This window comes from Centroberyx gerrardi, chromosome 10, assembly GCF_048128805.1.
Source record: "Centroberyx gerrardi isolate f3 chromosome 10, fCenGer3.hap1.cur.20231027, whole genome shotgun sequence".
Taxonomy (NCBI): Eukaryota; Metazoa; Chordata; class Actinopteri; order Beryciformes; family Berycidae; genus Centroberyx; species Centroberyx gerrardi.
Window position 1 is genome coordinate 5256902 of NC_136006.1, and position 26038 is coordinate 5282939.

Consider the following 26038-nt stretch of genomic DNA (forward strand, 5'->3'; position numbering starts at 1 on the left):
GAGCTCTGTGGTGGGAGCTCTGGCTCTTCGTCGCCATCTGGTGGCTGTATCGAAGTACTGACACCAATGAGCCGTATACCATCCTATTCCTCTGACTCTGACAGTAGCAGGGCACAAATGCCATGGTGGCCATAGGGGCGTACGGGCATCACGGCCAGAGCGAGGGGCAACGTCGTGGCCGCCGTCAAATGGATGGGGAACAAGCAATACAAGGTGTTAACTGTGAGTTTTAAAGGATGTCAATTTCTAATTCCTTCTAAGGAAATCAACTATTGGCAGCTCAAAAAATCGGTAGAAGTTGCTAAATGAATAATAGTGTGTGCTTTATTGGGTTTGAATGTGTGGAGGCATTTGTTGAAGATACTCTTTGGTTTGGAGTTTTTGCTTTCAATGAAAAGAGAGTTCCAGGCAGTCTTCAAGCAAAAGATGAAAAATCCTTTATTGAATGACTAGTTCAAAACAACATATTAAAATTAACAAAGTATTTTGGCTATACTGTGGCCTTCATCAGGGAATAACACACCAAACTGTATGATGAACATGAAGAACAAAAACACTTCACTTATATATGCAACACTGATATATGCTACAGATGCTTATGTTAATGCTGCAGTACTGTGCTCATAATTATTAGTTAGGTTAATCTCATGTAACATCAAAGTGTAATACAAGATGTTTCACTGTAACAGTAACTGTTTCAGCAGTTTTGAGAAATACAAAATCTATTGACGGACATGGGGGGGTGGGGGGGGGATTGTCCCTCTCACCATTACGCAGTGCCAAATGTGCAACGTGCATGTCCCGTTAACCATCATCACACACTGCCAATTGCTAAATATGCAACCTACAACCAAGAAAAACAACAAAGTAAATATGTAAAAAGCACAGCCCAGCAAAAAGTCATGAAAATAAACTGCAAAGGCATATTACCTTTGTTGGAGCCATAATGTAGTTTTTTGTTTATTTTATCCTTATCTAAAACGCTATGTGACTATATGTATACACATGCAGTTCTGATATTGAACATGGGGTGGAGCATTGATGTAGGAAGTGCATATAGCTAAGCTCCAGGTGATGAGAATCAGGTGTGAGGAAGGGGAAGCAAACAGTTTTTGACCGTGTCAGTATGGCAGCATATCAGCGTGTCGGTGCTTGACTCTGATTTTGCTGAATGGAAAGATTATTGTGACTGAATATGGACAATGCTGTTATCTACCTATGCTAAGCTGAGCATGTGTATGCCGAACTGTGAATAAATGGATTGAAGAATCCAAAGATATACAGCGCACTGGACATTGGTTTATTTTTAGAACATGCGTCCGAAACAAGTTCACCCCGTTCGCCCCTCAGTGGCTATTATTGTTGAAAGTCACTACAACCTTCATCTGAAGCACAACGTAGGCCTACCCAACACACACACACATTGCCCTTGATTGGTTAATACATTACGCTACATTCAAAACAATTTAGTAAATCCTCCCCAGTTGTGTCCAGTGTTGGAAATTAACTTTTTCTTCCACCAGCCAAAGTGGCTGGTGGAAGAACTCATATAAGAAGCTACTCATATTTTTTACCAGCCACCATTTTGTAATTGCACTTTTGTGTGTAACTAACTTTTGTGTAACGTTTGTCTTGCTTTGAAAAAAACCAACATAAAAAGTATTAATTTAATATATATATTCACCTATGGTTATCCATTTTTAATTCTCTCTCCCTCACACCACACACACACACACACTTCAAATGCACAAAAACAAAATACAGACACCCAAACAGCAGTGCACTGTAGATCAATTTTAAGTCAGAACCTTAACAGTCTTTTAACAACAAACTCATTACAATCTACCACACACACACACACACACACACACACACACACACACACACGTCAAGTAATCAACAGTGATGCCTTAGTTTGAGCCCCAGTGGCCTGACTTTGCTCACAATGATGATGTAAGAGTCTTAATGCTGACAGACCGGCCACAATGTGACACAGGCTGGTTCAGTGGCAGACAGGTAGACTAGAGACAGACTGCTGACTGTGGTCTGCTTTGGCACATGGAGCCTTTTAATCAGATTAGTAGCCCAATCAGAATAAAAATGCCTCATATAAACGCCTCGATCAGAATAAACTGGCCAATCCGAATGAAATTTCATTCCGTTTGAGAGGGGTGGTAGTCTCATCGAAAACTAGCCAGACACGTAACTCCCCACTGTCGGCTCTTCTCCACTTCTCATTAAAAAATCGCCTTTTAACTTTTGATTCGAGAGTTGTTGTCTCCTCTTGCGTAGGTGTACTTACATCAGCCGCTCTCTTTACACCCGCAATGTAACGCCACATTGTTGTTTAAATAACGTTAGTCCGTCAGATTACTTTCTTCTTCTGATGCAATTTGCGGCAGACTAGACGCAGTTTTGAATTTGAATTTCACGTGCAATCAAATTGGCGGTCAGTGGCCCGAACCTTACTCTGATTGGTCGAGACTTGAGATGCAGGAGGAGACGTAGCTAACCGGCCACCGTGGCTGTTAGGTTGATCAAAGTCACCTGCTAATTTCCAACACAGGTTGTGTCTCATGTCACTTAAATCAACTCACGTAGTGCAATATTTATTATTACTTAACTGAAAGAGACTTAAAGTTACTCAAAGCTACTCGTCGGGAGACAGACTGGGAGTAGAACTCAACCTGTTGCTGTAACTCAGTCTCAGTAAAACAAGGAGCACAATGTTCCAAAAGCATAGTAGGTTTATTTCTGTTTTTTCTTTCTTTGTAGATCGCGATAAATGTATTTATGCTGTGTCACCCAGTGTCACCTTAGTAACAATCAAATTAAGACAAGTGTGGACAAATTTGGCGCCCCTAGTGGTGTGGCGCCCTGTTCAATTGCCCTGTCTGCCCCGCCCACGCGCCGGCACTGCTCATGAAGTCAATCTTGATAGATCCTGTTGAGTTAGAATCTATGTCAGTGGCTGTGGCTTGTATTTCTGTGGAGCCAAACTTGATTTCTAATTTGATCTTGCGATCCATGCCACGTTTAGTGTCAGGCATGCTAACTGCAAATGAACCAACTGGGTCAATTCCCCATTCATCCACATACTTAGGATCTTTTCTCTCTGTGCGATAAAAAGGAAATGTTGCCGATGTCTGATCTGCTTTTATTGGAGTGAAGATGTGCTCTTTGGTTTCATTCCAACCCACATTTTGATCAATTTCCACCAGTTTCTTGAAAATATCATCACACCAGTCACCCTCTTTGTTTGAGAACTTGTTTTCTGCCTTATGCTTGGACTCGTCAAACCTCCTACACGTACCAACTCCATAAGTAAAGGCACTTTTTCGTGATGCCACAACCTCTGGATGTCTTCCAAACATGACAGCGCCCTTCATGATTGCTTCTTGGGCATTTAAAGGGCACAACACTTTACACTGACTGTCAAACTGCTTGTTAATGTGTTTGCGCAGAGTCACACTTGAGGCATAGCCCCCCACTAACAGAATGTATTCAATTCTTAAATCTTTCTTTAAGATTTCCCTGAGATTTTTAGTGATCCCGCTAAGACTCTCATCAAAGAAAGACTTCATTTTCTCTTTTGAGATTTTGATCACTCCGTCATCCCAGGATGCACCTTGCACTGTCTGGAAGAACATTTCTATTTTTTGCCTTTTCTGAGCTAATGCTGCTAAGTTATACGGGCAGGAAATCTCCACATCCTCTTCCACACATTTAAGAACCGAGAAGCTGTACATCATCTTCTGAAACTCGCTGGGATAATTTCTTTCATACTCATCCCAGAGGTCATCAGAGAATGTTTCTTTGAGGAAACTTTTGAACTTTTTGTCAACATTTTGCCCTCCCAGGTCATTACCAGAGGCCTTGTACAGCTCCTTCAGGGCTCCTCCATCCAGCACTTCATGTACAGTTATGTCAATAGTTCCACCTATAAGACAAAAAGGCTGCAATTAAAACTGCTGAGCAACTACAGCATTTGAGCTAACAATACGCTCTTACAAATCTGGACACTATTACGTGAGGCAATAAATAAAAGCTATGCTTAACAATAAATATTTTGCAATGCAAGTAAAATTTGAAATGGGAAATGGCAAATTTGCACAACTTGTATGCTGTTGCCTGTGGAAATACAGAAAATAGTTTGCATAATTACTAACAGCACCACATACCTCCACAATCGACAACAATGTATTGTGTTCCAGGAGCTTGCTCTAGTGTGTTTTGGTCAACGGTCTCTGCTATGAAACCATCAGATGGGAGCTTCTTACACCAGACTGAGGCTGCCTCGGGTTCCAGAGCTATTACCAACCTGTCTGCTTTGTGTTCAGTCACAATACCAGCCTAGAAATAAAATAAAAGTCACACATTCTTGTTAATATGAGGAAGAAAATGTGGATTGTATATTTTGCCAATCATGTCATTATTTAAATGCTAGCTTAAATTATAGTTTAAATGCACTTACCTCAGTTGCAGCTTCTCTCATGAACTGCTTTGCAGAAGGATTCCAGATAGCAGGCACAGTCAGCACCCAGGTGAAATCAGAGGCGGTGAACTTCCTCCCAGCTGTGTTGTCACTGATGGTTTTCAGTGCATGTTCCTTCAGGTAGCGCAGGGTTTCTATCATTACCTTCAAGGCACTCATCGACTTGCCATTTATGGCTGCAATCATTACATCCCTGTTGAGTTGCTGGTGATGATTGACAAGATGTTAGTTCAAATATTCTTAGAGCTGGAACCTTATTTCTAAAGTCATCACACAAAATATTGCCATTTGAGTCAGATTGAACCAGGAGTTAACATGGAAGATGCTTCTGTATTCTCATGTTGTTGTGTGTTTGCCCTCTACCACTGTGCCATGGTTTAACTTCCAAATTACTGTGTGGTGATGTAAAGGAGTCAGACTTGGAAGGTCTGAAATCAAAATAGCCTATGACCCATTTTTAGCACTGAGTAACACTGCAGAATATGACACTGGGACACCAAGTGAGATACTGAGATTCAACCACCATTATAAACATGGTGTGAGGGTAGAACAACCGAAGTGAAAGAGTTATTTTCCAGCTTCAACCACCAGCTTCCACTACAACCACTTCAACCCTCAATTTGGATTCAATTCTCTTCTCCCTTTTGACTCGGCACTAAAGATAAATTTAGTAATCTTTTTTCCCTCCTGAAACTGTGCAAAGCAGCATTACAACAACATCTTGGATTAAAAATAATTTCTAGGTAGCTCTGATGTGTGGGTAATAACAAGACATAATTTTATTAATCTAATCTATATTATAGGAAAGTGTATATTCTGCCTTTATTCATGAGGCATACAAATGTAAAACTACTATACATTTAGATTTACAGACCACTCTTTACTCACTTTTCCATAGAGTGCCATCTTAAAGTTTTCAAAGAGGTAGTTTTTCTTTGCTTCTTCGCTACGCATTTTGGTGTATGCCATTTTGGCATCATAACCAAACTTGAGGAATTCTTCATTTTCATTAAAAAGAATGCAGGTAGGAGTCTTCAAGGCTTCAAATCCATGCTCTTTTCCCCAGGATGGCACAGTGGGTTGGATTTGTGCCTGTCTGGGTGACACACTGAAGGCATATCCACTGTATGCAGTACCAAAGTCTATCGCTATGATAAACGAATCACCCATTTTAAAAAGAGATCCAGCTAGTCAACATTGGTGAAATCAAAAAATCAAAATGGCAATGAGCAGCAGCAGCAGCAGTGCTTCAAACAACGTGAAGAACCCTGTTTCACTTTGTGTATTTATAGCCTGCAAGCTTTACTTTTCTTTCGCTGAGGCCCAATCCCCTTGGAGTTTGTTGGAACCTACATTAGTACCGCTGACAGACAGAGTTGTAGCTTCAGTACACATCTGCCTTGGACAAGATAAGAGACAAGACAAACAGCAAAATGAGTACAAAAAAAAAAAAGCCTAAGTGAGTAGTAAATGAAGTCAAGGAAACAACTTCCGACAACTTTCCCATTGAAAAGTCTATACTGTAGAATACAGCAGCTGTTGAGTGGAGTGACATATTGTTTGCAGATGTAATTCCATTTATTCCTTTACAACAGTATAAGATAGAGATACATGCTGCTTGACAACATTTTTGTTATGCTTCTTTTGCAGCTGTTCTCCCCAGAGATATGACGAACACCCAAGACAACAGACTGAGAGGATGCAGCAACAGCGTGTCCAAAGTGTTAGGGTGGTTGTTTTCTTGGACCCAAATGCAGACACGGACAATGAGTAGGAGAAAAAGGAAAAAGGTTTATTGGAGGTTGGAATTGGGTGTGGTGGGATGAAGGCAGCCAGTCGGAGTAGAGGAGATGATCAGGACTGGGCTGGCTGACGAGCAGACGAGCTGGCGGGTTAGCAGGCGAGCGAAACGGCTGGCTGGAGCTCGGGTAGGTGTGTGACGAGCAGGCGGACAGGCAGGAAAGCTGAGAGACTGGCAGATGTGGCGTGGGCAGGTGGAGAGACTCATGGGGAAATCCTGGACACAGGAGAGATACGATCAACACGTACAGAACTAGGTATACAAGAAAAGTCCAGACATGAAAATGCAGAGCGACCGAGAGTGTGTCTACCACGGAGTTGGTGGAACAATCTGGCGACAAATGGAAGGTACGCCGGGGTAGATATACAGGAGGTGATGAGTGATGAGGTTCAGGTGTGTAGGTAATTCTGGAGCCCAGGAGCTGGGAAGGAGAGGGAGCCACGCCCACGCCACACATAACAGACACAGACAAACACAGCGAGACAAACCAGGGAGGCGGAGACACACAGGGGGCAGGTAACAAAGAGAAACACAAGGAAAACACAAGAGCCGTGACACAAAGGTTTGATTATCAACATTTTGATTCACACATCACAGTTTGAACTTGTGTCTTCACACACAGACTGCAGTCTTCATTCACTGAGACTTGCTGATTGTGATTAAATTAAGATGCAAATTTATAATTTGTTACTAGAAGCCTACAACACCTTACTTTTAGGAAAATGTTCAAAGAGCTTCTGTAAAATACTTAGCTATGGAAAAATGATGAACTTCATAGACATAGACTTATCATTTAATTGCTGAATCCTAATTCAATGTGAGAAAGACATTCTGTATTACTGTACTACAGGTAATTTATCTTCTTTGCGAATTTAAAATGCAGGAACCCTGATAATGTGATGCCATCATCGGCTCTTTCTCCTAACCCCAAACTCTTTGGATGCAGTGGGCAAGTTCTTGATGCAGGATATCTACCAGAGCAGAGGTAGAGGTTGTTATTTGCTACAGTTTGCTGCATTTCTCAGTGACTTCACATCCAAGAAGTTTCTACAATTTAAGCCTTTAAATACAGTTGTCAAATGGCATGTAGCTTGTTGTCATGTAGGTGAAAGATGCAGCGCTGTTTGGTTGGCTTGGGCTAATATTAATTCTCACACAAACTAGGACATGTTCTTGCTATATTTGTATAATTTGTTGAATAGATTTATGCTGCTGACTTTTGAATAGAAGAGTGTTATACAAAATAGATGGAAATTGGTGGGGAAGATGAACTTTTTTGTCAGAACTTTACAGTAAACAACTTTACAGGAACTCCACTGGGAAATCCTGAAACTTTGCCTCTGAATTTGTCCCAGTATGTTTCATTACTGGATAATCAATCAACCACAAACAGTAAAGCCTGGCACAAAAAAAAAGAAAAGAAAATCATACACAAACAGACATCTTATATTGAATATTGTTTTCATTTCCTTTACACAGCCAAAGCTCTATGAGAGATGCTTGTGTCGAATCAAGTTGCCATCAGTGTCAACAAAATGCACTAGAATATGAAAACAGGTGGGTTTCTGATAATATTGTATTCATTTTATGGAACTGACAGATAATCCAAAAAACATCACATGAACATGTATACATTCATGGCATTAAAGTTATGAATTACAGTGAACCTGGTTTAACCAAAATAACCATTTAAGATTCTTTTAACACAGTATGGCTGAAATGGAAGAACATTACAAACAGAAACTTATGGAGGCGAGGTAAATATTTTTCTGAACATTCTTTTAATGGCAATTTTAAATATTGCACATGATATACGTTTGACACACAAACGTCTTGTCACAATTTGTGTATATACTGTATATTTTTATATAGTATTGGTATGTGGTATTGTTTGATTGCACTGAGCAATCCATCTTTCATTCATTCCTGTATGGCATTTATAGTGGCTAATATAGCAGTGTTCGTCACTAGGGGGAGACGTTGGCATATTATCAGCGTCGGTCGCGTTCTCAGGCAGAGGAAGAACACCTGAGATACAACAACAACGTCTCCTTTCTCATCTCACTACTTATCCTGTTTCTACAGGTTTGTACATTTTGTGAACACAATGCCCCCTCATACACATTTAGATAAGACCCTTAGCTAAGCCTGGGTGTGTTCTGTTGTAACTGCGATCTCTGTAAATGTGTTTTTAAGACAGCTAAAAGTCCGCTAGCATTTATGCTAACTAGCTAACATCATTCGCTTATATTGTGGGGAAATTAACGGTCGTAGAACTTTGGTAACGGTCAAGAAAAATAGGGTAATTTGTGACCAAAGATCGCCCGTTAATGTTGTCTTTTTGCAGTAAGAGTATTCTTATTATTATTGTTTTATTGTAAATGGATGGCTACCTGACTGGTGTGATGCTAAATATAATCATTATGCTAGGTTAAGCTAGCCGGCTGGTTGCCTGGTTGCCATGGTTACAGGCACACACTAATGTCCACTCCGGTGCCTTATAGATGGACAGTGATGCAGCTTTTTGTTAGTTTCATTTTGTAAATTTATGTTACATGTTTTATTTGGTGAAACCCCCAGGCATCCTCATGATTTTGTATGGTTGTAAATATAAATTATTTGCAAATCTTCATAGCTATTAGGCTCATATTTGTAACTTACTGATATTGTTGTATGACAGAAAAGGTCATTAACTAGTGAAGCAGTCCAGGTACTAAGAATGTATGATTTTTACCTTTCATTGACTTGTAGTAACTAAACAGTGACTAATGCTACGGTAAATTATTATTATATTATTATCATCAAAAATGTATGTGTACATGTGATGTGTTTTTATTGACATGGCAGACATTTATTGTGTAATTCAATATATCACATTTTGAAAGAGAAGAAAGTATCTTTTAATAAAGAGAGGAAGAACGCCTGAGATACAACGACAACGTCTCCTTTCTCAGCTCACTACTTATCCTGTTTCTACAGGTATTATCTGTTTATGGCCCTCCCTCCTGGGACCCGTTACATACGCAATGAATTCAAGTTAGTTTCACATAGTTTCCTTGGTAACACTATTTGTAAAGGGTTTACATAATGTATTTGTAACAGGCATGTCACATGTTAAGGCCCTGACACACCAAACCGACGTCAAAGAACCAGCGGCGACGAAGGCCGACTGTTGCGTCGCCTCACGTCGCCTGCGTCTGGTCCAAAAAAGTTGCACTTGAACACACCGCAAAGACTACAGCCGACGGCCAACTAGCACGTACGTTCTGCGCCTGCGTGAGGGGAAATAACTCTCCATACCTTATGTCTGATAAGAAGTTGCAAATGGCACTGGCGTTGTCAGCCCTTGGTCTTTTGGTTGTGGAAGAAGAAAGGAAGAGGCGGAGGCGAAAAATAAGGAGAAACCGCACTAAATGGGTGAAATCATGGATACTCCTGCGACAGGCTCAAGGGGCTTTCCCGAACCTGTGTCGAGAGCTGGAGATAAATGAAACCTCCGATTTTAAAAATTTTGCTCGGCTCTTTCCCGTTCAGTTCCACATGTTGAAGGAATTTATCAGTCCAATCATCCAGAGGCAAAACACGAACTACCAATCAGAGTGATCTCTCTCACCGACGGGCTGCGCCGCCGATTCAACATGCTCAATCGGCCGAAAAGCTGCCGACAGGGTCCGACTAGTGCCAACGGTGCGGGACACACCGCAAAAACTAGGGACACAGGCGCTTACCGACGGCCCGACATTGGCCGACGGCCGACCGTCGGCCTGGTGTGTCAGGGCCTTTAAGGATTACACATTTCGACTTCTGTCACATGTTTCTTTAATGTACTGGATTTGAGAAAAGGTCCTACAAAGCAATGCGTTATTGATTTTTTAAAACTTATTTATTTAACCTTTACAAACTCAGGTTTGGTTTGCTGAACACGGACGCTCTTCTCCACATTCACAATTACAAACACTCACATAGTTTCAAAGGCATTAACAATACACATGTATATAGACACAAACACCAAAGTCATCAAAAATTGCAAGAAAAAAATAGTATTACACTGCAAGAGAACTAACTAACTTTTAAAACATTTTCAATTTTAAATAGATGCTGATTCCATTGACTTTAAAATAGAGTGACTAGTTTCTGAAGCTTGAGCTCCCTCTACAGGTTGTTCCAAGTAGAGGTGCAGAGAATTCAAGAGATGAATTCATTATAAACCCTCAATAAATAAATAGCAATTAAAGGATAAAAGGACAGTTTGAGGCCAGACAACGTTCATAGAACAGTTTCGGCTACCATTAAGATGTGATCTATGGATTGGATACATAAAAAATATTGTTAGTAAATTGAAAAAATATAATCCTGTTACATGAATGTGTTACATGTTACAAACTTTAATTCAGTTGTTGATTTATGAACTTGTTGAATAAAAGCATGAGACATTTTCACACACTAAATTTTATCCCTACAGATCCGCCCTGAAAGAATCTGAGGAAGAATTTAAATCATTCAAAGATAGGTACATGCAGCATATTGAAAAAAGAAATTGCAATTTGCTGTATATAGTGTTGCCTTGGGAAACTCAAGCATGTAAATAAAGTAGGAGAAATCTTATTGTGTTTATCTCTCCTTGCATAGAATGGCAAGTGAAATGTCTCTTTCAATAAAGACAGGAGACTCTGAGAACATGAACAACCCAGTTAGTAAAACTCGACTGAAAGAGATGTACGACCAGCTCAGAATCATACAGTGGCCTAAAATCAAAGGCCACCTGAAATCACATGATGACAACAGAAAGTCGGCCAAAAGTTTGATTCAGGTACGGTGCAGTCTGGTGACTCTAATATACTGATGCTGTTTGGGAAACTATTTTGTTTCCCAAACGTTTGTTTATTTGGTTGTTTTGTTTGTTTTGAAATGTTTTTTTGCCTCCTTGTTTTCTTTTGTTTTGTATCTCACCTGCAAAAAATATTAATTTTATCTCTTCTTTATGTTTTTATCCTCACATTTTATTACTGTGTCCTCATTAATGCATTTCTTTATCACTGTGAAATAAAACTAAACTATTGATATTCAAATTAAGTAATATTCAATGGAATGATTGTTTTTCACAATTACTCTTTACACATCTTACAATATAGACAGCAGGGTTAATGTGATAAATTACTCAGTGCATCCTATTGCCTTTTACTCCATGCTATGGGCAGAGTTCTAAGCAACAATTGGTTCAAGCTTATCCAGATGAAACTGATCTAGTGTGATCACTGTTTAGAGCACTGTAATATAAAGTTGAGAAGAAAATTTTAATCAACACAAGTTGAATTCGCTGATGATTCATGAAAACATCACAGAGAGCCAGCAAAAAGAGGATAAAACAACACGTAGTGTATCTGAATGATGAATGATGGTAACAGATTCTCTCATTTTAAATAAATTAACAAAATTCCATTGGGGAGTAACACATTTGACATATTATAGCCCCTTTCACACATGTAACCTGTAAAAATTGACAGATTATTTTTTCTGTTAAAGGTATCAGTTTCTGTTGTTCACACAAGACATACCTTTATGCATTTTAACGTACGCCTACCATTCACACAACACTGGCAATACCGTTAAATTCCTCTGTTGTCATTTCCCGGAAATTACGTTTAGCCGTTTGAAAACATGGCAGGTGAATTATCTGTTGGCTAATCTCTTCATCCGCCCGGACGCTGAGGAGCTCTCTTATTTCCACATCTGTCCAATTCGACATTTTTGCCAATCCTTCGTCAAAATGCTACTGCCCGTTGTGGTTTGTATTTCCCTCCTACATGTGGTCACAGCCGGTGCGGATCAACTCGTCACCTTATGAACCTTATGATTGGCTCACACAGTTCAACAACAGAGTGTCCTACGTCAGAGCAGCCACATTCCTGCTTGTGCCGTTAATGTTATGGAATTGTTCGCACATATGATTGATACAGAACTTTGCCAGAAATGTTACAACGTACAACTTGAGCAGTTAAATTGCTGGAACTGATTTGCCGGCATTTTGACACCGGCTCCTATTCACACATGACCTCTGTGCTTTTAAATGTACGGAACAGGGTGCATGTGTGAAAGGGGCTTGTGTGTAATTGAGGCGTTGAGCAAAGGTTCCTTAAGGAACTGGTTTCTGTTTGCCGTCGAGGGGGGTTCTACCAGCATTGCATTCTGAGGAACCCCTGAACGAGCCAAGAGGAATCTCTTATTTTTAGTACTGCCTCAGAAGGAACTGATTGCGTGAGAAGTCCAGCTACGAGGAATGCCAATGGAATGATGAAAACAAAGTTGACAGCCATACCACAATGACGTGTGAGGATGATACAGTAATTAGAGTACCACTGGACCACTCCTGTTCTCTCTCTACATGTTACCCCTGGGGCATGTAATCCGCAGGCATAATGTGAGCTTCCATTCCTATGCAGATGACACTCAATTGTACCTCTCTTTTAACCCCAATGATTTTTATCAAATGAATACACTCAACGACTGCATTCTTGACCTCAAATGCTGGATGGCCCAGAACTTTCTGAAGCTAAATATTGATAAAACTGAGGTAATTATTATTGGCCCTGGAACAGCTAATCCTTATACCTCAAAACATCTGGGCTCTCTGTCCCAAAATATAGGCCAAAACTGCAAAAATCTTGGTGTCACCTTTGATAACCAACTCAGCTTGAACAAGCATGTTAACACAGTTGTCCAGTCTTGTTTTTTGCAGCTCAGGAGACTCTCCAAGATCAGTTCAATTTTATCCAGGAGAAATCTAGAGACTGTCATACATGCTTTTATTTCCTCTTGTTTGGACTATTGCAACTCTCTCTACACATGTCTGAGCCAAAAGAGTCTACATAAATTACAGCTTGTCCAAAATGCAGCTGCCAGACTCCTCACCAAAACCAAAAAAAGAGCGCACATTACTCCTATTTTAGCTTCTCTTCATTGGCTTTTTTTTTTAGCCAATGAATTAAAATCAATTTTAGAATTGATTTTAAGATATTATTGATGACTTTTAAGGCCCGTTCTGGACTCGCACCCAAGTACATCTCAGATCTTCTGACACCATACGTGCCCGGTCGCAACCTGAGGTCCTCAGCCAAGGCTCTGCTAGCCATTCCACAATCTCGGCTGAGGACCAAGGGTGACCGGGCCTTTTCTGTTAGGGCCCCCACTCTCTGGAACAACCTCCCTGAGGAGATCAGACTGGCGAGCTCCTTATCCTCTTTTAAAGCCCTCTTAAAGACATATTTACATAAGTGTGCTTTCTCAGGGCTTGTGGTCTGATTTCACTTTCACCTTTTAAGTCACTTCTTAAAACCTATTATTATACAAAGTCATTCTCTTGTTCCTTATTTTATTGACTAATTTAATTAATTTTAAACTATTTTATAATGTTTTATTTTACTTATTATACTTTTCCTCATATGTAGCTCTTTTGCTCCTATATTTCCTTCCCAATGTTGTATAACCTTTAAACTGTTTTAAAATTGTTTTTACTATTGTTGTCCACCATTTTTATTTTGTCCTGTGAAGCACATTGTAACTTTGTTTTGAAAGGTGCTCTATAAATAAAGTTTATTATTATTATTATTATATTAGAGTATGAAGGGCGAGGCATGATTAAAGCATAGATATTCAACCGTGTGCCATGGAGTTACCATAAAATTGCACCCATTTGTTGTTGATAGTGTTTCTAGCCACTTACCTGGGTCAGGGTCGCGGTGGCAACAGGGCAAGCAGAGCAAGCCTACTAACTTAAACCTAACTTCACTGAACGGGACACTCTCCAGACCTCAGCTGCACCTTGATATCATGTCCATTGATATTATGAACATGAGGTCTGATGCCCATCTTGAATTTGCTTGACTTAATGGCAAGAATGCAAACACAGCTCTCACTCCAAGTGTATAGGGACAGAATGGGTCGCAACTTAAGTCAAGTTTATTTATCCAGCCCAAAATCACAGTTACTGTCTCAAAGGGTTTCACAATGCCCACATTTTGAAACAATAAATGAAACAACACCCCCTAACCTTACACCCTCAATGAAAACAAAGCAAAACTCCCAGGAAAAACTCGTAAGGAAAAAAAAAGGGAAGAAACCTTGGTAAGGTTTTCTACTGACACACGTCTGCTGTTAGGAGTGGTCAGAAAATTAACGCGCATTTTCTTGTTCTCAATGTTATGGTTCGTCCTTTTATTGGACAACAAACAGAAAATAAATAAATTCAACTTCAAACAAAAAGGATGGCTCTGTATAACAAATGACTAGTTGTGCGGTTGAAAATTGTTTGCCCTTCCGCTCTCGTGAACACCTGTTCACCTGTCCTAAATCAAAGGGGCGCCTACAGATGACGTCACCCTATCAAACATCAGATCATCATAATTATCACAATAATAGCAACAACATGCAAAACAACAGGAACCTCGACATAGGACATCCCAACACATGATCAACATAATTCACAACAGAAAATGCATGATGTCTCAACATAATTATGAATCAATAAGGAAAATCTGCAAAATGGCTTCAACACTCCGGCCCCTAATTGACCGTTATAGGGCAATTCATACATGTATGCATTTGTAAGGTTCTTATTAAGGTTAAGGTGAGCAAGTGCTTCTCGAAGAACGAAATTTGTTCCGTTGTCGGAGACAATCTCCTTCACTTGGCCTCGTCTGCAGATAAATCTTCGGAGTGCAGAAATACAGGAGTCTGTATTCAGGGAGTAGGCCATCTCCAGGTGTACAGCTCTACTAGCAAGGCACGTAAACAAGGCTCCATACCTCTTCACTCTGCTGCGGTCACTCTTGACTTCAATGGGACCAAAGTAGTCTACACCAGTATGGGTAAAGGGTGGCAAATCAGGTGTTATACGGATTAGAGGTAGGTCGGCCATCTTTTGTTTCATTGCAGTACCATGCCATCGCCTGCAGAGTACGCAATCACGGGTTATCTTTCTCGCGGCCGAGTTGGCTTTGATGATCCAGTATTTTGTTCGGAGTTTGGAGAGCATTTGGTTTCTTCCACAATGACCTACCAAGGTGTGAGTGTGGTTCAAGAGTAGTCTTGAGAAGTGGTTGTCATTGGGCAGAATGGCCGGATGTTTGGTCTCCTCTGGCATTGCCAACTTACTCAGTCTGCCTCCAACTCTCAGGATTCCATTCTGGAGGATAGGGTCTAGTTTGTAGATCCTACTGCTCCTTTTCACAGGTTGGCATTTTTGTAAAGAAGTCACCTCGTCTCGGAAGGATTGCTGTTGGATGTAGGACACGAGTGATTCCTCAGCCTCGGCAAGATCCTTCACAGACAGTTGTTGTCCAGCAAGGTCTGATTTAACAGATGTGTGCAGAGAGTGGCTTGCTTTCTTCTGTAGGCTCAAGTGTCTCAGAGTCCCTTTGAATTTCAAGAGCCAGGCTGTTGATCTGATCAATTTGTCCCATGATGAGAAGTGCTCAATAAAGCGAGTCAAAGGACATTGCTTTTGCAGAGCACTTGTAGCGAAAATCACAGCCGCTTTCTTGATCTCCGGGTCACTGTCGGAGAGTACGAGTGGTACTTGAGGAGTCATCGGCCAGTCTGTTTCAGGTTGCATCAGGAAGTCTGGACCTTTCAGCCAACGTCCTTCCCTAAGGAAAGTCTCAGCTCTTTTGCCTCTTGATGCACTGTCTGCAGGGTTGAGTGCAGTCTTTATGTGGTACCATTGGGATTTGTGTGTCAGATCCCGAATAGTAGACACTCGGTTTGCCACATAGATCTGAAATCTCCGGGTATCATTCTGGATGTATTTCAAGACAGAGGTGCTGTCCGTCAGAGTCTGTGAGGGTTAACTCGAGCTCTCTCTTCAGCATTCTGTCTATCCGAGCAGCAAGGACAGCGCCTGCAAGCTCCAGCCTTGGGATTGTCACTACCTTCAAAGGTGCAACTCTTACTTTTCCTACCTCACAATGCAATGTGAGGTAGTCCACTGCTGCTGGTCATTTTTAGGTAACTGGCTGTACCATAACCTCGCTCACTCGCATCACAGAAGTGGTGCAGCTGTGCGCTAGAGACTTCAAAATTTGGTGGCTTAAAGCATCTCTTGACCTTAAGGTTGGAAATCAGGTCAAGATCTTTCAGCCACTCCTCCCATTTCTCTGCAAAAGTAGTTAGTACTTCTTCATCCCATCCACAGTTCAGCTTGCACAGTTCCTGAAGTATTCCTTTTCCTGTCAGCATGATGACTGGTGCTAGAAACCCAAGAGGATCATAAACTGAGTTCAGCACAGACAGGATACTCCTGTGGCTTACTGACTGTTGTTTCGGCGTGATCATGATGAAGAATGTGTCAGACTCTATGTCCCATCGCATGCCAAGGGCTATCTCTACGGGCAGCTTGTCTTTGTCGAGGTCCAGATCTTTCACCTCTTTTGCTCTTTCTTCTGCCGGAACAGAGGTAAGGACAGCACAACTGTTACTGGTCCATTTGGTGAGCTTAAATCCACCGGTGGCGCATATCAATTTGAGCTCCTGTACCAGACAGATCGCTTGTCTTTCACTGGGGACAGATTTGAGACGTCCACGTAAAAATTGTGACGAATGGTGTTGAGGGTTTCAGTGCCACATTTCCCTTCATTGTCATCAGCCGTCCGTTTCAGTGCAAAATTGGCAAAGCTCGGGGATGAGACTGCTCCAAAAAGATGCACCGTCATTTGGAACTCTGCCAGCGGTTGATTGGTGTCACCGCCGGGCCACCACAGGAATCTGAGGAAGTCCACATCCTCTTCAGGTATCCTTACTTGATGGAACATTCCTTCAATGTCCCCCATCACTGCTACTGGTTCCTGTCGAAATCTGAGGAGTACACCCAACAAGGTGTTCGTAAGGTCAGGACCTTGCAGCAGCTCTGAGTTCAGAGAAGTACCTTGAAACGAAGAGGTACAGTCGAAGACCACCCGGATTGTCCTTCTTCTTTTGTGGTAGACACCGTGGTGAGGAATATACCACAATCTTCCATCATTCCGGAGGAGCTGTTCTTCTGGCACTCTTTCCGCGTATCCTTTCATCAAGACATCATTCATGAAGCCGATGTAATCTTTCCGAAATGCTTCATCTTTCTTGAATCTTCGGGTAAGACTTAGTGTTCTTTGTTCCGCCATTTTTCTGTTGTTGGGTAGGCAGATGTTATCGTGATGGAACGGAAGTCGTATCTCATAGTGGCCTTCTTTCTTTGTGACTGAGTTGTTCACCACTTCTAAGAATCTTTTGTCTTCAAATGAGTGTTCTTGTTTCTCATTGTAGGCTAACTCTGAGAAGTCCTGATTGTATTGCTGGACAAGAAGTTCTTCCAGTCTGACCACAGATATCCTGTTGGACGTTATCCGTGGTCGGCCATGCTCATCTGCAGGTCTGCCAAGAGGTCCATTTACAGTCCACCCTAAGCATGTCAGGACTGCGTAGGACCTTGACTGTTGATCACTTTCAGTGGTTCTATTGCTTTTGGGACATTTGCACTGATCAACAGAGCTACCTCTGCTCTGATGGAGTTTAGGTGGACATCCTTCAGGTAAGGCCATGCTTTTATGTCCAGCTCCGTTGTTGATGTTCTCTTGACTGACAGGAATGGCGTTCTGTGTGAAGACCTCTGGAAGTTCTATGAAGTTGTTACTGTCCAGGCTGCATACTTCCAGTCCGCTCATAGTATGGGTTTTCACAGGCTTTTCATGACCCATTGTTCGGAGTAGGATCTCCATTCTCTTTCCTCCTCTCTTTCCTGACAGACAACTGTTCCATTCGTTTTTCTGTGCAGGAAGTTGCATACTTCCAGGATCCAGAAACGCATAAGTTTCAATGACACAGCTACCCTTGTTTGCCTTCACCTTTACGGGTACCACTGCCAACTTATAATCTGTGGTTCCGGGTCCTGTTTGTTCTGTTGACACCATGGCAATGGTGACATGGTTGCTCTTGATGATTGTATCTTTCTTGGCTGTCATGGATGTTCTGATGTTCCCTGCAGTGTTCTCTGGAGTAAAGTTTTCAATATGCAAGACAGTGGGATGTTTCTTCTCACAGGAATAACAGGTAAGACGCTTCTTACATGTTTTACTTATATGTCCTTTAACCAAGCAGGCAAAGCAGAGTCCATGTTTCTTTAGAAACTCAACTTTCTCCTTGTGGGGAATCTTTGACATTGTTTGGCATGCTTCCATCGCATGATCTCCTTTACAGAAAGCACAAGGCTTGACAAAAGCATCCCTGTTGACCGTACTGGTGCCTTTTAATTTGTCTCCCCTTTCCTTTGCATTGGAGATCATGTTGGCTTCTGTGTTGGCAACGACTGGAGTAACAGCAGTAACAAAACTTTTCTCGCTGCTTGATTTCATATACAGCAAGTCTGTTTTGTGTTTTCTTACGTTTGTAGAGTCTTGGATATCTCCGAAGACAGGATCTTGAATGATTTTGGCTTGTTTTTCTATGAACTGGATCAGATCATGGAACCTAGGTCTTTGCTGTGTTCTTTCAGTGATGTCGCATACAGTCGATCTCCATTTCTCTCGAAGTTTAAACGGGAGTTTTGAAACGAGTTGTTTCATGTTAGATGGTAAGTCAAGCTCTGTCATGTATGGAAGATCCTGGACTGCATTACCACAGCTTCTTAGATAAAGGGCATAGCTGTGAAATGCCTTTCTGTCATCTGTCCGTATTGAGTTCCAGTTTAAGGCCTTCTCAATGTATGCAGTTGTTATTTTGAAGTCATCGCCAAAGCGGTGTTTGTTGTTGCTGCGGACTCTTCCATAGTCCTTTTACTGTTTGGTGGTGGATTCTGGTGAGCCTGAATAATTTTTTGTAATGGTGTTTTAGGTATAGCTCCTAGCCCCACAAAATCCAATTGTGATAGGCTTACTTCTGTTCTGCTAAACACAGCTGATTTTGCCTTCAGTTGTTCTTCTGGGCTAGGGGACTTTTCCTCCGCATGCTCATCCTGATATGCTTCCTTCCCATTCCCTCCAGGTTTTGAGGATTCTTTTGGACTTTGTTCCATGTTGTTTTCAAATTCTTCCAGAGTTTTTAATTTTGCATCAGTTGCAGCAATATCTGCTTCCAATTCCAGTGACTCCATTTTTAAACCCAGTCGAAACTTCTCCACTTCCAGTTCATGTTTTCTTTTGAGAGCTTCATCTCTGGCCAGTAGAGCAGCTTTGTCTGCAGCAGCTTTCATAGTGCTGAAGAAATGGATGAGGCTTTTGAACTGGTCATTGATACCTTAGATACACTGTCAGTTGTATCCACAAGAGTTTGTGGGTCAGGCTGAGATTTTAACCATTTTTCCACTTCACTCAAAAATGCAGTGTAATCAGCCATCTTTGGCTCATACCAGTCAAGAGTTTTGTTTACTCTCACATCATCAGGCAACAGTTTCTGAACAGATTCATGACACATTTTAAATTCATCCAGCATTCTTCGAAATTCAGAAACACCTTCATGTATATTGTCAACACCAGTATCATCTTTCATCATTGTTTTAATTTCGTTCATTTTGCGAGTACAATGTCCAAGTTTGGCTCTGCGCGTTGCGCTGAGTGATTTAAATGCTGCTCTTTGCTCTTTAGCATTCATCTCAGTGACCATCTCACCTCAAGTTCAGTTCCTTCAGCCATCATCTCAGTTTCGGTTTTATTCGTTTGAGTATCCGTTTATATTTCTGTCGTTCGTCTGTGTCTTTCCTTCTCATCAATGCGCGCAGCCAGTGCTTTATTTTAATTTCAATTCCATCCGTCTTATTAGTCATTCAGTCATTTTATTCTCGTGAGCACATGATTTTATTTCATATGATATTCCAACACTTTATTTCCACTTGCCGTCAATATTTTATCTGTAGATTACTTTGAGATACGAGCATCACATTTTAATGTCTTCAGCTTTCCGCGCAGCAATAACGCTCAGCTGTTTTGAACCCGTAGCCTAGTTTCAGTAATTTTCATAATTATTGATCACGCAGTTGTATGGATTTCTTTGTCTGCTCATCAAAACATTTCGAACCATTTATTTAATGTTTGATCGTAGCCCAGGGTCAGAAAACAGCGCATTCGCTGGTTTACTCACGGTACCGGTGAGATCCTGGCAGTCCAAAGTGATCCAACAGCGGAGCGACCCCGTGTTATCCAGGTTATTTCCGATTTAATGAATTAATTCATTTCAACGTAGCTGGCGTCCTTTCTGGCGTTCAGACGGGCAATTTTCAACTTTGTTAGGAGCGGTCAGAAAATCAACGCGCATTCTCTTGTTCTCAATGTCATGGTTCGTCCTTTTATTGGACAACAAACAGAAAATAAATAAATTCAACTTCAAACAAAAAGGATGGCTCTGTATAACAAATGACTAGTTGTGCGGTTGAAAATTGTTTGCCCTTCCGCTCTCGTGAACACCTGTTCACTTGTCCTAAATCAAAGGGGCGCCTACAGATGACATCACCCTATAAAACATCAGATCATCATAATTATCACAATAATAGCAACAACATGCAAAACAACAGAAACCTTGACATAGGACATCCCAACACATGACCAGCATAATTCACAACAGAAAATGCATGATGTCTCAACATAATTATGAATCAATAAGGAAAATCTGCAAAATGGCTTCAACATCTGCCTCACACCTCTTTCACATCTGCCAGTGCCAGTGAAGATGATTGTCACTGTTAAGATTAGGCTGTAACTTTGGGAACAAATAATGAGTTTAACTTCTTCAGACCTTTTTAAACAGCCATCAGTTTGTTGATGTTGATGTCAGTTTGTTTATTCACTAAAATATTTTACAATTTATCTCCTTATTGTAATGCAGCACTACTTTCAGTGTGTAACGTTTTGGATAAATAATGTATTTAATGAAGAGATAACAGTGTGTGCTTTATTGGGTTTGTATGTGTGGAGGCATTTGTTGAAGATGCTCTTGGTTTGGAGTTTTTCCTTTCAATGAAAAGAGAGTTCCAAGGCAGTCTTCAAGCAAAAAATGAAAAATCCTTTATTGAATGACTAGTTCAAAACAACATATTAAAATTAACTTCATCAGGGAGTAACACACCAAACTGTATGATGAACATGAAGAACAAAAACACTTCACTTATATATATGCTACAGATGCTTATGATAATGCTGCACTACTGTGCTCATAATTATTAGTTAGGTTAATCTCATGTAACATCAAAGTGTAATACAAGATGTTTCGCCGTAAAATGTTTCAGCAGTTTTGAGAAATACAAAATCTATTGACAGACATGAAAAACAAGCAACCTTATAAAATATAACATCAGTATAGTAAGAAGGAAAGTGAAAAATCATAATTCCTCCAATTTAATCAATGTCAAACCATCCAACATTTTTGTAAGCTTAGGCTTAGGCTTTGCCTGTCATCTGCATCTGCCTGCTATAGAATAACCTAGGCATAACTTGGGCCCCCAAGCTCTAATACAGGAAACAGCTGCATTTTGGATATTATGCTGTGCTCATGAACAGTGCCGGCGCGTGCCAATCAGGCGCTCTGGGCAAAACTATAAATGCTGCCCATCCACACGTTCTCACGTTTTATCAACTATTTCACATAGGGTTGCCAACTCAATGTTATCTGGCGGGGGGGGGGTTGTCCCTCTCACCATTACGCAGTGCCAAATGCGCAACGTGCATGTCCCGTTAACCATCATCACACATTGCCAATTGCTAAATACGCAACCTCCAACCAAGAAAAACAACAAAGTAAATATGTAAAAAGCACAGCCAGCAAAAAGTCATGAAAATAAACTGCAAAGGCATCTTACCTTCATCTGAAGCACAACGTAGGCCTACCCAACGCACACACACATCGCCCTTGATTGGTTAATACATTACGCTACATTCAAAACAATTTAGTAAATCCTCCCCAGTTGTGTCTCATGTCACTTAAATCAACTCACGTAGTGCAATATTTATTATTACTTTACTGAAAGAGACTTAAAGCTACTCGTCGGGAGCAGGTCGGGAGACAGACTGGGAGTAGAACTCAACCTGTTGCTGTAACTCAGTCTCAGTAAAACAAGGAGCACAATGTTCCAAAAGCATAGTAGGTTTATTTCTGTTTTTTCTTTCTTTGTGGATCGCGATAAATGTATTTATGCTGTGTCACCCAGTGTCACCTTAGTAACAATCAAATTAAGACAAGTGTTGACAAATTTGGCGCCCCTAGTGGCGTGGCGCTCTGTTCAATTGCCCTGTCTGCCCCGCCCACGCGCCGGCACTGCTCATGAAGTCAATCTTGATAGATCCTGTTGAGTTGGAATCTATGTCAGTGGCTATGGCTTGTATTTCTGTGGAGCCAAACTTGATTTCTAATTTGATCCTGCGATCCATGCCACGTTTAGTGTCAGGCATGCTAACATCAAATGAACCAACTGGGTCAATTCCCCATTCATCCACATACTTAGGATCTTTTCTCTCTGTGCGATAAAAAGGAAATGTTGCCGATGTCTGATCTGCTTTTATTGGAGTGAAGATGTGCTCTTTGGTTTCATTCCAACCCACATTTTGATCAATTTCCACCAGTTTCTTGAAAACACCACGACACCAGTCACCCTCTTCGTTTGAGAGCTTGTTTTCTGCCTTATGCCTGGACTCGTCAAACCTCTCACACGTACCAACTCCATAAGTAAAGGCACTTTTTCGTGATGCCACAACCTCTGGATGTCTTCCAAACATGACAGCTCCCTTCATGATTGCTTCTTGGGCATTTAAAGGGCACAACACTTTACACTGACTGCCAAACTGCTTGTTAATGTGTTTGCGCAGAGTCACACTTGAGGCATAGCCCCCCACTAACAGAATGTATTCAATTCTTAAATCTTTCTTCAAGATTTCCCTGAGATTTTTAGTGATCCCGCTAAGACTCTCATCAAAGAAAGACTTCATTTTCTCTTTTGAGATTTTGATCACTCCGTCATCCCAGGATGCACCTTGCACTGTCTGGAAGAACATTTCTATTTTTTGCCTTTTCTTAGCTAATTCTGTTAAGTTATACGGGCAGGAAATCTCCACATCCTCTTCCACACATTTAAGAACCGAGAAGCTGTACATCATCTTCTGAAACTCGCTGGGATAATTTCTTTCATACTCATCCCAGAGGTCATCAGAGAATGTTTCTTTGAGGAAACTTTTGAACTTTTTGTCAACATTTTGCCCTCCCAGGTCATTACCAGAGGCCTTGTACAGCTCCTTCAGGGCTCCTCCATCCAGCACTTCATGTACAGTTATGTCAATAGTTCCACCTATAAGACAAAAAGGCTGCAATTAAAACTGCTGAGCAACTACAGCATTTGAGCTAACAATACGCTCTTACAAATCTGGACACTATTACGTGAGGCAATAAATAAAAGCTATGCTTAACAATAAATATTTTGCAATGCAAGTAAAATTTGAAATGGGAAATGGCAAATTTGCACAACTTGTATGCTGTTGCCTGTGGAAATACAGAAAATAGTTTGCATAATTACTAACAGCACCACATACCTCCACAATCGACAACAATGTATTGTGTTCCAGGAGCTTGCTCTAGTGTGTTTTGGTCAACGGTCTCTGCTATGAAACCATCAGATGGGAGCTTCTTACACCAGACTGAGGCTGCCTCGGGTTCCAGAGCTATTACCAACCTGTCTGCTTTGTGTTCAGTCACAATACCAGCCTAGAAATAAAATAAAAGTCACACATTCTTGTTAATATGAGGAAGAAAATGTGGATTGTATATTTTGCCAATCATGTCATTATTTAAATGCTAGCTTAAATTATAGTTTAAATGCACTTACCTCAGTTGCAGCTTCTCTCATGAACTGCTTTGCAGAAGGATCCCAGATAGCAGGCACAGTCAGCACCCAGGTGAAATCAGAGGCGGTGAACTTCCTCCCAGCTGTGTTGCCACTGATGGTTTTCAGTGCATGTTCCTTCAGGTAGCGCAGGGTTTCTATCATTACCTTCAAGGCACTCATCGACTTGCCATTTATGGCTGCAATCATTACATCCCTGTTGAGTTGCTGGTGATGATTGACAAGATGTTAGTTCAAATATTCTTAGAGCTGGAACCTTATTTCTAAAGTCATCACACAAAATATTGCCATTTGAGTCAGATTGAACCAGGAGTTAACATGGAAGATGCTTCTCTATTCTCATGTTGTTGTGTGTTTGCCCTCTACCACTGTGCCATGGTTTAACTTCCAAATTGTGTGGTGATGTAAAGGAGTCAGACTTGGAAGGTCTGAAATCAAAATAGCCTATGACCCATTTTTAGCACTGAGTAACACTGCAGAATATGACACTGGGACACCAAGTGAGATACTGAGATTCAACCACCATTATAAACATGGTGTGAGGGTAGAACAACCGAAGTGAAAGAGTTATTTTCCAGCTTCAACCACCAGCTTCCACTACAACCACTTCAACCCTCAATTTGGATTCAATTCTCTTCTCCCTTTTGACTCGGCACTAAAGATAAATTTAGTAATCTTTTTTCCCTCCTGAAACTGTGCAAAGCAGCATTACAACAACATCTTGGATTAAAAATAATTTCTAGGTAGCTCTGATGTGTGGGTAATAACAAGACATAATTTTATTAATCTAATCTACATTATAGGAAAGTGTATATTCTGCCTTTATTCATGAGGCATACAAATGTAAAACTACTATACATTTAGATTTACAGACCACTCTTTACTCACTTTTCCATAGAGTGCCATCTTAAAGTTTTCAAAGAGGTAGTTTTTCTTTGCTTCTTCGCTACGCATTTTGGTGTATGCCATTTTGGCATCATAACCAAACTTGAGGAATTCTTCATTTTCATTAAAAAGAATGCAGGTAGGAGTCTTCAAGGTTTCAAATCCATGCTCTTTTCCCCAGGATGGCACAGTGGGTTGGATTTGTGCCTGTCTGGGTGACACACTGAAGGCATATCCGCTGTATGCAGTACCAAAGTCTATCGCTACGATAAACGAATCACCCATTTTAGAAACAGATCCAGCTAGTCAACATTGGTGAAATCAAAAAATCTTAATGGCAATGAGCAGCAGCAGCAGCAGTGCTTCAAACAACGTGAAGAACCCTGTTTCACTTTGTGTATTTATAGCCTGCAAGCTTTACTTTTCTTTTGCTGAGGCCCAACCCCCTTGGAGTTTGTTGGAACCTACATTAGTACCGCTGACAGACAGAGTTGTAGCTTCAGTACACATCTGCCTTGGACAAGATAAGAGACAAGACAAACAGCAAAATGAGTACAAAAAAAAAAGCCTAAGTGAGTAGTAAATGAAGTCAAGGAAACAACTTCCGACAACTTTCCCATTGAAAAGTCTATACTGTAGAATACAGCAGCTGTTGAGTGGAGTGACATATCGTTTGCAGATGTAATTCCATTTATTCCTTTACAACAGTATAAAATAGAGATACATGCTGCTTGACAACATTTTTGTTATGCTTCTTTTGCAGCTGTTCTCCCCCAAGATATGACGAACACCCAAGACAACAGACTGAGAGGATGCAGCAACAGCATGTCCAAAGGTTTGATTATCAACATTTTGATTCACACATCACAGTTTGAACTTGTGTCTTCACACACAGACTGCAGTCTTCATTCACTGAGACTTGCTGATTGTGATTAAATTAAGATGCAAATTTATAATTTGTTGCTAGAAGCCTACAACACCTTACTTTTAGGAAAATGTTCAAAGAGCTTCTGTA

The 26038-nt window shown here is 40.9% G+C and overlaps 2 protein-coding genes across 2 annotated transcripts; both read right to left on the minus strand.

Moving 5' to 3' along the window:
* Positions 1 to 2861: 2861 nt before the first annotated feature.
* LOC139920961 (heat shock 70 kDa protein 12A-like) lies at positions 2862 to 5666 on the minus strand. Its single transcript, XM_071911069.2, has 4 exons — positions 5384 to 5666; positions 4475 to 4699; positions 4182 to 4353; positions 2862 to 3940 (listed from the first exon to the last, which is right to left on the minus strand). Exons 1-4 carry the CDS (start codon positions 5663 to 5665, stop codon positions 2862 to 2864), a joined length of 1758 nt encoding a protein of 585 aa, XP_071767170.2. The 5' UTR covers position 5666.
* A 16841-nt stretch (positions 5667 to 22507) lies between these two features.
* LOC139920975 (heat shock 70 kDa protein 12A-like) lies at positions 22508 to 25308 on the minus strand. The gene is made up of 4 exons (XM_071911088.2): positions 25027 to 25308; positions 24121 to 24345; positions 23828 to 23999; positions 22508 to 23586 (listed from the first exon to the last, which is right to left on the minus strand). The coding sequence occupies exons 1-4, from the start codon at positions 25306 to 25308 to the stop codon at positions 22508 to 22510; spliced, it is 1758 nt and encodes a 585-aa protein (XP_071767189.2).
* Positions 25309 to 26038: the final 730 nt, after the last annotated feature.

Coding starts and splice junctions, on each gene's coding strand:
- LOC139920961 (XM_071911069.2), bottom strand. CDS start 5,665: ATGGGTGATTCGTTTATCATAGCGATAGACTTTGGTACTGCATACAGT. Junction 4,354..4,474: donor TGAGAGAAGCTGCAACTGAG/GTAAGTGCATTT, acceptor TTTTATTTCTAG/GCTGGTATTGTGACTGAACA. Junction 3,941..4,181: donor CATTGTTGTCGATTGTGGAG/GTATGTGGTGCT, acceptor TTTGTCTTATAG/GTGGAACTATTGACATAACT.
- LOC139920975 (XM_071911088.2), bottom strand. CDS start 25,308: ATGGGTGATTCGTTTATCGTAGCGATAGACTTTGGTACTGCATACAGC. Junction 24,346..25,026: donor AGATGGCACTCTATGGAAAA/GTGAGTAAAGAG, acceptor AATCATCACCAG/CAACTCAACAGGGATGTAAT. Junction 24,000..24,120: donor TGAGAGAAGCTGCAACTGAG/GTAAGTGCATTT, acceptor TTTTATTTCTAG/GCTGGTATTGTGACTGAACA.